Genomic DNA, 14,991 nt, shown 5'->3' with positions numbered 1-14,991 from the left:
AAAATAAAAATCCTCAGAGTCAAACATGTCAAAAACAAATAAAATTATATATCACATCATGTTCAAATGATAGTATTTTAGGTGGCACGGTAGTATTTGCTTTCCAGAATTTAGGTTGCTCTTTTGTGTACCCTACTTAGGTTAATGTATCTAAACAGTGCGATTGGACAAAAAATACAGTATCAACTGATCTTACTTTCCCAAACTGAGGGATGAATCAGGTGTAGAAAAATATGAAATAATTTTACATACAGATGAAAATGAATTTTTGAGAATTTTTTTAAATTTTGTATTCACTGCACCATAAAAGACCTAAAAGTACTAGTGGCCTTAGGTTTTTAAAAATAGCAAAAAAAGTAAACGGTCATGATACATATTCAAATTCTTTTCTGAATAGTAAAATGAAAGTACTTCAGTTAACTGTGAATGTAGAATTTTTTGCAGTGTTAGAAAGTGGTGAAAATTCTAAAAAGGCTATCATTATCCCTTATGGGTCAGGAAATACTACCGTGCCACCTTTATAATACACGGAATAGTTTATATTTGTTTTAATAGTGGAGATGGATAACTCGTATATGTGTGTGTGTGTGTGTGTGTGTGTGTGTGCATGTGTGTATCTTTGTTATTTACATTAAATTTCTGAAAAGCTGATTGGTTATCGTGTTCATTGAAAATTTTCAGATTGAATTGCATCATGTGCATTGTACATAGATCAAGGCTGAAAGTTGGCAGATTTGATTGCTTGAAAATACGACACACCAAAGCAGTGTTTGACTATCTTTAAGAAAATAAGTTATGAACACAAACTCAATATGCAGTATTTTGTTTAAGTGGTACAAGCTGACATATATTTTGTTTTCAAATATTTTCTACTTTCACTATTGATTTTTGTGAATTTATTAAATTGGGAAATTCTATATCTATATTTAGAACTGACATACACCGTATAAATATCCATTTAACTGCTACATGTTCAGTATTTCACAACAGCAGCATATATTCAACATAACACAATGGTAAGTTTTAATTCCCACAGAAAATATATATGAATATTTGCTATTTGTCAGAATATAACGCAATTATAATATTTGATGCAAGCAAACATCGAATGAATAAAATGGTGTCAACATCACGCATATTTATATATATTCTATATACTATATAGATAAGAACATTACCGAAATCATCACAGGACATCGCAAGTCATCGCGGATCCGTAGTTGAATTGAATTTCTGCCCATTTTTTAGTCTGGATTATAAGTAATACTGTATTCGTATTTTCATCTGATAAAGTCGGTATTTGAAAACTGTTCTTTTGGCTTAATATGTTGGAACAGATCTAGAACTGTCATTTTAATGAAAAGTTGATGACAAACATCGTAAGTCCTTTGACCCAAATGTCAGTGGCGGATCCAGCCATTTGAAAAAGGGGAGGTTCCCAACCCAGGACAAAGGGAGGAGGGTTCCAACTAAATGTCCCCATAATCCATTGTTTTGCTTGCTTTTTAATAAGACAGTCATGACATTTCATTATTAAAAAAAAAATTAATCAATATATCAACTTTTTTCAGGAGTTCTGTGGAAAGAGTTGTATACACGGTCATCCATGCAGGGGACTGAATGGTGAAAATGCATGTCTCCCTTGCCTGTCATGTAACAATATAAACCAAAAGCACACAGCTAATGATATGTGTATGATATGTTATACAGAACCACTGCCTTCCTCACCTTGTATAAAGGTATGAAAAATTAAGTGATGTAAATATTATATATTATCAAGCGTTATACATTTTACAATGTTAAAATTGGTCCGAGACACTTTGATAAATGATTGCATTAAATGGGAGTAACACTTTATAAATAATGCGTCGGAACCAATTTTTTCTGGATCTTTCTTAAACAGGAATCTCAAACTCGAACATTTGAGTAACAAAAAAGGTACCAGGCTTATAATTTGATACGCCAGACGCGCGTTTCGTATACATTAGACTCATCAGTGACGTTCAGATCAAAATATATAAGGAAGCAAAACAAGTATAAAGTTGAAGAGCATTGAGAACCAAAATTCCAAAAAGTAATCTATGCCTGGGATTAGAAATCCTTAGTTTTTCGAATAATTTATACTTTTACAAAAAGTAAATTAAAAAAAATTTACTATATAATTGATAATCATGTCAACACAGAAGTGCTGACTACTGGTCTGGTAAAAGCCAGAGATGTATATACATAAAAGTAGAAAAGTGATGAGCTGTATGACTATAAAGGACATTACAATTTCCTAACTCGCCTGACCTTTATTTTTGAGTTATGAAATTGCAAAAGGATACTATAGTTTTCAATGCAAATCAAACGTTGACTTCTTATTTGTTTATTATGTTAAGGTTCAATGTCATAATTCCATTATCAAGAGATACAAGTTATGCTAATGTTTTGCATAATAATACGTATTCACATAAAAGATAATTGTTATGTTTTTGTGTTTATAACTTAGTTGGAATGCGAGCATATTTTCCACTACGAGTGTATACAACAGATTATTGAAAAGCGATGGATTGGACCAAGAATAACATTTGGATTCTTATTATGTCCTATTTGCAAGGTGTGTAGTATATCTGATATGAATTTTAATGATAGGTTGATAAAAATATATATTAAAATTTAAGTACTAAAAGACCTAAAAAAGAATCTGAAATTACATGTTTTCTGATGTATAGTTGTCTCATTGACAATCATACTGGATCTCCTTGCATTGTAATGAAAAATCACTCAGGGATTTTGCTTTTAACAATTTTAAATGCACCAATTTTTTACAATTGATATCTTGTTAATGATACTTGAGGCTAATCTATTTTGTTATCCAAAGCCTCCTGAAACATCAGGATCAAAGGTGAAATCAAATATGGTCAAGGAACCAGGACTTTGTATTAGAGGGAATAAGTTGTACAAATTAAACAATAAATAACGTTATAAAAGTATAAACCGCATATGATGTCGCTATCATTTTATTATAAACTTAACAGGTGACACATCTAAAGATTGAGACAGACTAACTATGCTGTTGTAAATGTTGTATATTTGATAATCTTTAAAAAATAATCTGGGGTGAACTCATAGGCGGATCTCTCTATTTCAGACAAGAATAAGTCATCCTTCATTGGAAGAAGTTCTACAACCGATTAACTGTTTGTTCGAAGATGTGAAGATCAAATCTTTAACAAGACTACAATATGATGGTCTATTTAAATGTGATGCTATAAACAAACCAGGTGGAATATTCTATCAGGATCCAGCAGGATATGCTATGGAAAGATATGCATATTATGAATGTTCAAAATGTGGAAAGGTATGAAATAATTAGCTGATACAAAAATTTGTGATCGAGTTTCTTCAATAAGGCAGGTATTTTTGATGAGCTTATGTAAACTGAAACTGATATTTTGTGTTTACTTAAAATTGATTTTGGATTCATATATTGTTTTTGTTCTGAAATATTTGGTTTTTATTCTGAACTAAGGTTTCACTGACCTATAAACGAAGTTTTTACTGATCAACAAATTTTTTCTACCCTACTGATTATTTGAATGAAACCTTTGCATGATGTTTCATATGTTTAGTGCAACTTACACCTTCTATCCTTTTTTGTTAGAATGAGTTTTAAGTAAAATATTAACTGTCATATCGATTTAAATGGGTTGTTGGTGTGTTAATTTGCTCGTCAGTTTTTGTAGCATTTTTTTTTTATTGAAATAATGTTATAAACCAAATGCCTTTGTTGTAGATGTTTAATAGTACAGCCTCTATAAAGTTACTTACTAGCTGTAACTAAACCAACAAGACAACAAGGAAACGTATTTCAATTCTTTACATATGTATCATAAGTTACAAACAGTGTCTCATTTATTCTAATACACTATACTATCAGTTCTTACATTTTCTGGTCACTTACCAATAGACATATTATTTCAGGCTTATTTTGGAGGTGAAGGTAGATGTGAACACGAGCATAACGACGATTTTAATCCTGCAGATCTTGTCTGTGGTGGTTGTGTTGATATTTCTAGAGAACAGGTACGAAAGGGTCATGAAATACGTACAACAAACATATCTATTATAAACGCTTTATGAAATATCTTAGCTATAACAAGGTATAATAAGGGATAATGTGCTCGCTTTGCTTGATCCATGGAGTCTTTTAGCAATTTACTTTGTATGTAGATCAGGCAAATGGTCCAGTTGATAAAATTAACAACTTATGTATCAATGATGTCAATATGTTAAAAATGAACATATCTTTGTTTTAAATGTAACCTAACAGAGCCAAATAACGAACATTACTGCCTCTGATATTTAAATAGTGATTCTGTAGGGAATAGCGTTTGTTTCTCTTATTAAAATATCAAATTACTTTGAGGATGAATGTGAGTAAAAGAACTGTGAAGAAAAGACAATTAAGAATGTGCAAAATAAAAAAAGTTACCTAAGGTCGTAGGTGTTACTAAAAATCATAATGATTTTTATACCTGAATGAACCAAAATCAAAAAAATAGTTGACAAGAAAAACTGCAACATCCCCCGAACAGATGACAAGAACAACATACTTCAATCTCGAAAATACATTGACACAACAAACAAAAATACTCAATTGCAATATGACGCTAGGTGGTCATTAAATGTATTTGTGAACATGAAGCATTATGTCATATATTTTTCTATTTCAGGAATGTCCAAAACATGGAAAGGATTTCATTGAGTTCAAGTGTCGTTACTGTTGTTCATTAGCAGTTTTCTATTGTTTTGGAACTACACACTTCTGTAACACCTGTCATAACAACCACACTGTTGTCACCAACATGTCAAAACCACAATTACCACAATGCCCAGCAGGTGAGTCAAATTTCGGAGTAATACTTCTAAAAAATGTGAACTGAACAATCAATCACTTTATGAAATGTTAAAAGCGACATTGATGAACATGGAATACCTCATAAAAATGATGAGTTTAAAAAACAATTGATCAAAGTTACTATTTCAAGGGATCTTTTACAGGGGGTATAAACATCAGTTTTTGTAATACCTAATATTGTGAAAAAATATACAATAGGTCAAGTCATAAAAAAACATTTTGTAACTAATATAATACTTATCAATAAAGCAATAGCAGTATACCGCTGTTCAATAGTCATAAATCGATTAAAAAAATCGATGTATTTTTTTTCAGCTCCCCTTGGGAAAAAGTTAACAGGATCTGAATGCCCTCTTGGACTGCAACACCCTCCAACTGGTGATGAGTTTTCTCTTGGTTGTGCACTCTGCAAGAATCTACAATGTTTTTAATGCTGTTGTATTCCTTCATCTCACATCTAATTGGTGCTTTTATAAAGTTTAATTTCTAAAAATCATTATTGTAATATAATTTCTGTATATTTGTATGTGTAATGTATTAGTCTTAACAAAATATTATTATTTCATATTCTCTGTTAACACAATTCAAATGATGAAGTGTAACTATAATCAACTATTGGAGAGTGTTGTCACAGTTTTTTTTAATGATAAATAGCATACAATGATGATGAAAATGTAAGATAGCATGAAATGATGATGACAATAGTGTGAAATGATGATAAAATAGCATGAAATGATGATGAGAATAGCATAAAATAATGAAAGTGCAAGTTAGCATGAAATGATGATGAAAATGTCATCGGTGATGAGCTTGAAAGGTGAAATTCCCCCTATCCATTACCAACGATATATCTAAGACTATATTTTTTTACTTTCATTTCAAACTATTGTAACGTTCGTAGTACAATGTTTATACTCTTTGAGCAATTGGTGCCATGTGTCCTTTACTTACATTTAAATTGATATCTTCTTATTTTTACTACAAAAATGTTAAAATTTAAGTAAATTTCCCTCATTTGTTTTTTTCACCATGCCACTCCTCAAGTCAATGTTAAACTACATATATAGTATGTGTGATGTATACAAGTTGATAAAAGAATTAATGTTGATGCTATTATATGAAATATGAAATGAATACGGTACTTTACAAATAATCTTAAATTTCATTTGATAGAAAAGCCGAGCTAAACAGTATTATTGACAGTTGCATATATGTGTTGAATATTTATTTGTTTTCATATGCAGTTCGAATGCAGAACTTGCCAATGATTAGATAATATAAAGGTTATGATTGTATTATGTTTGAAGATTGGGTAAACAGTTAATTGTTTTAAAGGTTATGTTTGTATATGGTTTATCATTATTCATGTTACAAATTATTTACAGAAAATAAAGTTGTTTTTTTTTCTTTCTTTTTTTTCCAGCAAGTAATATATAAAAAACAGTGAAATACACTATAACAACTTGGGGATAATATACTCAAAACAACCCTTTGCAAGACAACAAACTAAAGATACACATTTAGCACACAAGCCAAACTAAAAAACATTTAACTGAAATATATATCTCTATGTAAATATGTAATCAGCACAAATGACAAGTTTCTTAATATACTTCACGTTGCAATGTGTTTAGTGAAAAGCAGCAAACACAAATAATAAAATTACCTTACTTACTTGCATTCAGTGCAAACAATTTACACAAATTTAGCGATTTGGTTGACTTGCTTTATCATTATATCCCTACCAACTAGAGTACAAGAGTAGATAAAATATGCTGACATAGTACACTGTGTATCATCGCCACCGGAAATTGGGTACTAACGAAGCGGAGAGAAATAGAAAAAAAAAGTAAACAAGTTAAGAATTCATTCAATTTAAAGCATTTCCACTCATTGGATGAGGGTGCCGCTTAAGAAATGATTTTCAGATATATAATTCTTTAAATTATTAGGCAGATAAGTACAAAATTAATACAAGATTTTGTGTAATACTCCAAAACTTGCCACTTAGTACCGGAAAATTTCGAGGTCGAACGTCCTCTGTCACCCCATTCTCAAGATATTGAACTGTTTTTCATTATTTTTCCAGACACGTTTTTAGATTATTATAGTGTGGCATCATATTTACTGAAATTTGTTGTCAAAAACATGTTTTATAAAGAATATTGACAAAAACATTGTTTTTTGTAGTACGGCGAATTGCAAAATAACAACTTTTGTCTGTACGGCGTCTTGCAATATATTATAATTTTGAGAGGAAATTTATCACTGTTTAAATAATATCAAGTGACGATATTTTGTTGATATCAAAGCTTTACAGGCTTACAAAATGTCTTACTTATCAAATATTATTAAATATATGCCGTTAATTCAGTTCAAAAGGCCTCGTTGCGTACCGCTTTTCGATTTTGTACAAAAAGGTTTTTTTCAACCATATTATCCTAAATACATTTATATATCGTTATACTACTAACGACTGTTGTCTTATTTGTTGTTAGGTTGAATTGTGTAAGTTCAATAAAATAAACCGTCCATTCATCTTTTGTTGGTGCTAGCTTTTTTTTTAAAGATAACAACAGTGGAGATGTGGTATGATAGCAAATAAGATAACTATCCATCAGGATAAAATAAAGTGTATGCAAACAATTATGCTATCGTACGGCCTTCAACAACGAAAACTAGTACCTTATAGTCGGCTATAAAAAGCACCGACATAAAAATATGGAAGGACTCAACAAGAAAACTAACGACCTAACTTATATACAGTGTAACAAAACAATTTATGAAAACAACAAATAAGATAGAGATGAAGCAACGACAACCACCGAACCACAGGATCGAGAATTCGGACAGACAAAATTAGGAAAATACTTTGTTTTCATCGAAAGTAAGGAAAAACAAATCGTGAATTGCATTTCGAATTAATTTTCTTGTCAGTTTCGTTTTGAAAATATATAATTTATATACATCTTAAATGCTGTCAAGCAAATGGTTTTTCTATCAAATGCATTTTATCTAATGCATAATTAGATGGGGGAAGGGGGTCTGTTAACAAGTTAACAACAACTCGATTTTGGCAAAAACAGTTAACAACAAATTTTAAATGTTGATAAGAGTTAACAGCAACTTTAATTACCCTTTTTTCCAAACGAACCCAAAAGCAATGAAAAGGGGAAGTGCATAATTATCTTCAATGTATTCAAAAGTTTGAAAACCACTGTTCAAAGTCGCAGAAATGCCAAGCTCCATAAGGAATCTTTTATAAAGCTGACTAATTTTCAGAAGACACACGCAAGTACTATATTTTTTTATTGACACATGGACAGACAATTGAACGGATGGAGAAGCAGACGGAGTGATCGACTCCAAGAAAAAGGACTATGTCATGAATAATCGAAAATGCTTCAAACAGCAAACGGGAGGCTTCTTCTGGTTACGTATATTGTTGAGTAAATGTTTTATGTCAATCAGTCGTAGTAAACTTGGGTTATCGTCATGACGTAGGAAAGTGTAACAAACAGTTAGAATGTGTGAATAATATAGGGCGTGAACATTTTTTTTTTATGGCGGGAGGTCTTATAAATTATGGTTACATCTCAGTCAGGGTATTCATACGACTCATTGCTTACATGATTTTATTAAAGGGAATTACGAATGTTTACTGATTTTTATTTTAAATCATCAAAACCAGTGTATAAATCAGAAAGTAACATGTAAGGTGTCACAAGTTGAAGCGCTCTTTCATCTCCAAGTCCCAATTATGAACTCTGAGCTGATATAAAAAAAACCTTGGTTCCTTTTTACATTTCTGAAGTCTTAGACTAGCAAATTTGACATCAATTTGAGAACCAAGTCCTCATTTTTCGGCCTCTTCTACCAGGTCACACTGTTCAGCTATTTTACGAATTGCAAAATGAAAAGGTACTTTATTTTTCACGATTCCGTCCAGGTACTCAGGGTCAATATAACTTATCAAGCATTCCACATACTTCTGAATTATTTTCATCATAAGACTGACCAGGGTTTAAGCTGGATAAGAAGTGGCCTTTCCTTTTAACGTTTTTGATACATAACAAATAAAAGGTAGATATAACTACATTGGTTAGACGTATAAAGAGGGGTATGAGATATCCCTAAACATGTTTAACACTGCCGCATTTGTTGCACCTGCATGACCCAACTTGAGTCTGTAACCTTTTCTACATTTGTATTTAGTCTTGTATTTATTTCATTTTTTAAATTTTGTTTCATTTATATGTTTCAAGAAACAAACATTGAACTTCTACCCCCTTTTTGTAGTTAAATTATTGATCACTTAGGAGACAGCTTCGGGTATATCAATACACAGTTACAAGTTTAGTTTCGCATTATAGCCATGGTGAATTTTCTAATTATGAAAGTTTTTGTACAATTGAATTTATTTTTAGAAAGTTGAATAATAATATAGCCTTTCTAGTGGGTTTATATGAACATTTAGATTGTTTTTAACATGTTTTAGAAGCCATTTTTTCAGTTTGAACGTCCATACGTTCCTATCCGTTCCGCCATAGATTTAAAAATTGTGTATTGTTTTTCAACAAACATTTGACGCTCGATCTTTTCAATTCAATTTTATGGAAAAAACAGCAGAAATGCATATATTTTTTTTTTTTACCTTTTGATAGATATATGTCTATGGTTTCAGGAAAGGTTTCACTCTTATTGATTGACATTTCCCTTTGGACCAAATTTTTGAGATCTTTGTGACATGTTCAACCCCCTATCTTGCAATATTTGGTATCAAATAAATGCTGATTGTTGCCATGGTTACACAAAAAAAAATTATATTTCACCATTATTACTATTGGAAATCAAATCTATGGACGATTCTCTTTCCATAAATATACACGCGCATAACTCAAATAGTAAGCCTTATTTATTAGGAAGGAAGGGAAAGAGAGTGTTTAAAAATTATGAGTGTCAATTCTAAGTTTTTTCCTATAGATCTGTGAATTGACACCCCATCCTAGTGCATAATCTTCTCGTTGCGTTGGATAGTTTCTTCTATTTGGCCGGGCTTCTGTTTCTTCGACATTTTCCTCATTTCCATTCTCTATTTTATCAAGGATTTGCTATACTAAAAGATTTTTTACTTTGTGGAAGCAACGTAAAAAAAGGAATGGACAGCAAATTTTCATGTGATTCTTGTAAATTACAGTTAAGATCAGTTTACAGAGAAAATAATGTCAAAATCAGTGAACACTTTTAGTATTAAGTATGACAGATAACTGGAATCTCAATTTCAAATAAACAGTTAACAACATTGCAAATTTTAACAAAACAGATTATGTTACACAATTGGTAACATTAATTAATTATCAAGGAGTATTAATTAGGAAATTTATTAAAAAGGAATTAAACAATTCAATGACAATCATGTACGCTTTGGACATTTTTAAATAACGATCTGTTCAAATATTATAGACATACCATGTATACCCTGCAGCCAATAAATGACCATGTCTACTGTGAAATAACATGTATCCTTCAGGGGTTAGTTTGACAATTAACCACAGACTAGAATTATCTAACATCCAGACTATTAAGTAACCGGCCATCAGCTATGGGCCGTTGTTAATGGACTACTGGACTATATAAGATCCAGCTTTGGACTTGAAGGGGACAGATTGGTACAAGCTATTGGTACCGGAGATTCCGCCAAGGTCTTCCCCATCGTGGGTAGGCTGGAAATCATGCGCTTAATATCCGAACGTAATCCATAAGGACTGAACATTTATAAAACTATACGATCACGTGCCATTGTGAACTATTGAACATTCGAACAATTGAACTTTAAAAACAGTTTGTGAACATTTCAACATTTGAACTTTAGTATCTTTCTTGACTTTGTAATTACTTAATAAAATATATTTATTCTTAATGACTTCGTCACATAAGTCACGATTTGATGCCGTTTGACCACGATCGACTTGGATTGTCTAAAATAACGCGAAGGAATATAAAAGGTAAGAACTCAGTTACTTTCATTTTTCTTAATGGACAATCAAGATATTTCTATGTCAGTACAACAAATAGAAATGGATTTTCAAGGGATGGCACACATATTCAGTAAAGTTTTTAATGTTAAAGGGAGTCAGGCCGTATTTTTAAAATGCTTAAAATCAGAAGTTTTGTCACGAGTTGTGGTAGGAACAAATTGTTTTATTAGGTATATTTTAAGGTATTATAGGTCGATTAAAAAACTATGAATATTATACACATTTTTTTTTATTAGAGAACAAGGTTATTTTTTAAGTGTTATTTTTATCGGCTGTTACTTAATAGATAGGATAAATTATATAATATGATTCTTAAAAAATATTTTTTTTTAAGTTTGAAGAAGCTAGTTTTTCGTTTAGAGTAATATGTAAAAAAAAACAAGTAAATATGTCTTGATACAATATCATTTTTTGGAGGTATTTTGGGTTTTTGTTTTGATCATATTATGGGTTATTTTTTTTGAAGATACATTCAATTATTCTAGAAAACATATGTTTTACGTAAATTTAGTAGTGCACCGGTGTAAATTAAGGTTGATTTAGAACCTTTGGTAGATGAAGTTAAGGGTACTTTGAGGATACATTGTTTGCGTGTTAGAGCCATTGGGTGATGGTTTCGCAGTTGGGTAGTGTTTACGCACATTTGTTTAGAGAAAACAAATAGTCTATAATTTTAGATTCCAACCCCTTCTTCGGATGATTAACATAAGTGATGTTAAGTTATTAAATGGTGCAAGTTTTTTTTTATGGTGTTAGATTACGCCATATTTACATATTGTTAATAGATTAAGAGAAGTATCTTCATAAAGTAGCACATTAAAGAAAAACATGGATATGTTTGCCCTTAGGGATTTACTAGTATTGTTGTAGTAGACTGATATTTGTAAAGAAAAAATAAGAAATATATGAACTTTAGAACTTAATGACAAAATTTTAGTGAAATAGATAATTGATATAAAAGGAAAACTAGCATTCAAGTAAAATTGAAATTGAAAAATTGAAAAGTAAACAATGATGAGGATTATAATCATGAAATAAGAATAAGGAAACAATTATTTAAGGAGTTGAAAAAAAAGAATCTTAACGATGTGTTTTGTTCATAAGTAGTCATAGATTTTTTTTTAATGGTTTTAGTTTTAAGAGGTTAGTTAAGTTTTAAATGTATATACTATTTTTAAACTCAGATCTCAACATAGTCGTATGTAAATGTATAAAAGGGATAGGCAGTAGGTTTGAAATTTTAAAACAAATGAAAAATAGATATATAAAAAAGAAAGAAAATAGTATAAGGAAACTATATACTAATTTTAGAAAAATGTAATACATTACAGAGAACGACATTTTTTTCGCAATAAGGTGTTTTTGTTGTCAAATATGAAATGTAGAGTCAGTAACAAATTGCGCAAGAGGTAGTTAAAATTTTATTAATGGAATCTTAAACGGTTTTTTTAGAGTAAGGAGATAAATTTGTGGTCTATATTTAACGTTAAGATTAATTAATGAAACACAATTTCAAACTGTAAAAGTATTACAATTGGGAACAAAGTAACACATATAATTTTTAGTATATATTTTTTTGTTATAGGTATCATGTACATGTAGGTGTAGGAGTTATATAACATGATCGAATTGAACTATTTTGATTGTAAATTAATAATTTTTTTTTACGTCTTGTGTAAATACACATATTTTTGTTTTTATTATGTAGGATTTTAAAAACTTGTAGAAGTTGTATACGACAGTTTTCCCCTTTTATTTTTGTTTTTGTTTTGAATAGACAATTTAATATAAAAAAAAAGAACGTATTTGTTTTAAATAGATAATTTGATATAAAAAAAAAACGTATTGATTTATATACGTAGAAATTGTGAAAACTTAATTTTGCTAGGCTTAGATAACTTTTGAACTTAAGGCGAGCTAACAAACTGTCAATTATCAGTGATTGATAAATAAAAAAAAAATAGGAAATTAAGGGGAAGTAAACAAGTTTTAGTTTGTCCAAATTGGGATAAATTTATCAGTGGGGTTTAGGTGCCATCTTCATTGGAATAGCCATATTTTTGTACTGTTAATTAATTAAGAATATATCTTGGTTAGCCAAAAAGAATGTTGTGAGTTCTGGTTCTAATGCCACGAACAATTTGGTAAAAACAAATGGTGTCTTCGCAATTGGAATAGATGTTACTGACAACAGAGAGATGTTTTCCTCCGTGCCATTGGTCAAGGACAAACTTAACCGAATGTCGATGTTAACAGCCTCTTAAGAAGGACGAACCAAATAGCTAGATGCGTCAAATACTACGTAATGGAGATGATGATGACGACACTTGTACAAAGATGTGCGCCCTTTCCAGCAGTTGATGAACTTTATACTTTGATGGTGACGGAAATAAAACATGAACTATGTATATCGAACTATTTTCAAATGAACTATGTGTAAATATATTCAAATGTTGGACTTGCCGAATTTTATGAACTATATATGTGGTGATGGTTACCAAAAAACTTAACAATGGAACTACTGGATTTACAATAGCATAAATGAAGAAGGATTATCGTATTTTCCGAACTTTCGTTCTTATTGCGAGGGAAGGAATAATGTTACACAATTGGTAACATTAATTAATTATCAAGGAGTATTAATTAGGAAATTTATTAAAAAGGAATTAAACAATTCAATGACAATCATGTACGCTTTGGACATTTTTAAATAACGATCTGTTCAAATATTATAGACATACCATGTATACCCTGCAGCCAATAAATGACCATGTCTACTGTGAAATAACATGTATCCTTCAGGGGTTAGTTTGACAATTAACCACAGACTAGAATTATCTAACATCCAGACTATTAAGTAACCGGCCATCAGCTATGGGCCGTTGTTAATGGACTACTGGACTATATAAGATCCAGCTTTGGACTTGAAGGGGACAGATTGGTACAAGCTATTGGTACCGGAGATTCCGCCAAGGTCTTCCCCATCGTGGGTAGGCTGGAAATCATGCGCTTAATATCCGAACGTAATCCATAAGGACTGAACATTTATAAAACTATACGATCACGTGCCATTGTGAACTATTGAACATTCGAACAATTGAACTTTAAAAACAGTTTGTGAACATTTCAACATTTGAACTTTAGTATCTTTCTTGACTTTGTAATTACTTAATAAAATATATTTATTCTTAATGACTTCGTCACAATTACAGACAGTGGGTCGAAAACAGTTAAGCGTTTTTAAATTTATCAGTCAAATAACAGTTTTAAACAAATTAAAACCTTGAAAAAGACAAAAACAGTTTAACATAAAAGGGTACCCCCCCCCCCCCCTCTAGATATTTGAACTTAATACTTTATTTTCTTTGAAAGGACGGTAAATAACTACATGTATTCTAAAATTAGCCAGTTGCCATACTGTTGAAAACAAGTTGCCATACAGTAAATTTGTCAACACGAGCAAGTTGCCGTACACTAGACTATTTTTCATGGTCTATATTCTTTAAAATACATCTTTTTGACAACAAATTTCAGTAAATATGATGCCACACTATAATAATCTAAAAACGTGTCTGGAAAAATAAGGAAAAACAGTTCAATATCTTGAGAATGGGGCGACAGAGGACGATCGACCTCGAAATTTTCCGGTACTAAGTGGCAAGTTTTGGAGTATTACACAAAATCTTGTACCAATTTTGTACTTATCTGCCTAATAATTTAAAGAATTGTATATCAGAAAATCATTTCTTAAGCGGCACCCTCATCCAATGAGTGGAAATGCTTTAAATTGAATGAATTCTTAACTTGTTTACTTTTTTTGTATTTCTCTCCGCTTCGTTAGTACCCAATTTCCGGTGGCGATGATACACAGTGTAGTAGTTTTAAATAAGAAAAGGATTTATGGAGGAAACAAACATAAAACTAACTACAAGCAGTATAACCTTACTTTAAAGGTCATAAGGGGCCCAAATATAATTGAATTCTAAAGCAAAATAAAGTTATCTCAAGAAAAAAGTAAAATAACAAAAATACTGAACTCCGAGGAAAATT

General features: G+C 30.8%; 1 protein-coding gene across 1 annotated transcript; it reads left to right on the top strand.

Moving 5' to 3' along the window:
• The first annotated feature begins 628 nt into the window (after positions 1 to 628).
• Positions 629 to 6,307, top strand: LOC139485486 (E3 ubiquitin-protein ligase MYCBP2-like). Its single transcript, XM_071269998.1, has 7 exons — positions 629 to 1,016; positions 1,572 to 1,739; positions 2,492 to 2,599; positions 3,134 to 3,343; positions 3,967 to 4,068; positions 4,719 to 4,884; positions 5,219 to 6,307. Exons 1-7 carry the CDS (start codon positions 1,014 to 1,016, stop codon positions 5,332 to 5,334), a joined length of 873 nt encoding a protein of 290 aa, XP_071126099.1. The 5' UTR covers positions 629 to 1,013; the 3' UTR covers positions 5,335 to 6,307.
• The last annotated feature ends 8,684 nt before the right edge of the window (positions 6,308 to 14,991 follow it).

The sequence above is a fragment of the Mytilus edulis genome, chromosome 8 (genome assembly GCF_963676685.1).
Source record: "Mytilus edulis chromosome 8, xbMytEdul2.2, whole genome shotgun sequence".
Lineage (NCBI taxonomy): Eukaryota > Metazoa > Mollusca > Bivalvia > Mytilida > Mytilidae > Mytilus > Mytilus edulis.
Note: the sequence above shows the minus strand (reverse complement) of the source record. Positions and strands in the feature narration are given on the sequence as shown.

What these genes read in the sequence shown, in the direction of transcription:
- LOC139485486 (XM_071269998.1), top strand. An exon ending in CTTCCTCACCTTGTATAAAG is followed by an intron (nt 1,740 to 2,491) that starts GTATGAAAAATT and finishes TTTATAACTTAG; the next exon opens with TTGGAATGCGAGCATATTTT. An exon ending in AATGTTCAAAATGTGGAAAG is followed by an intron (nt 3,344 to 3,966) that starts GTATGAAATAAT and finishes ATATTATTTCAG; the next exon opens with GCTTATTTTGGAGGTGAAGG.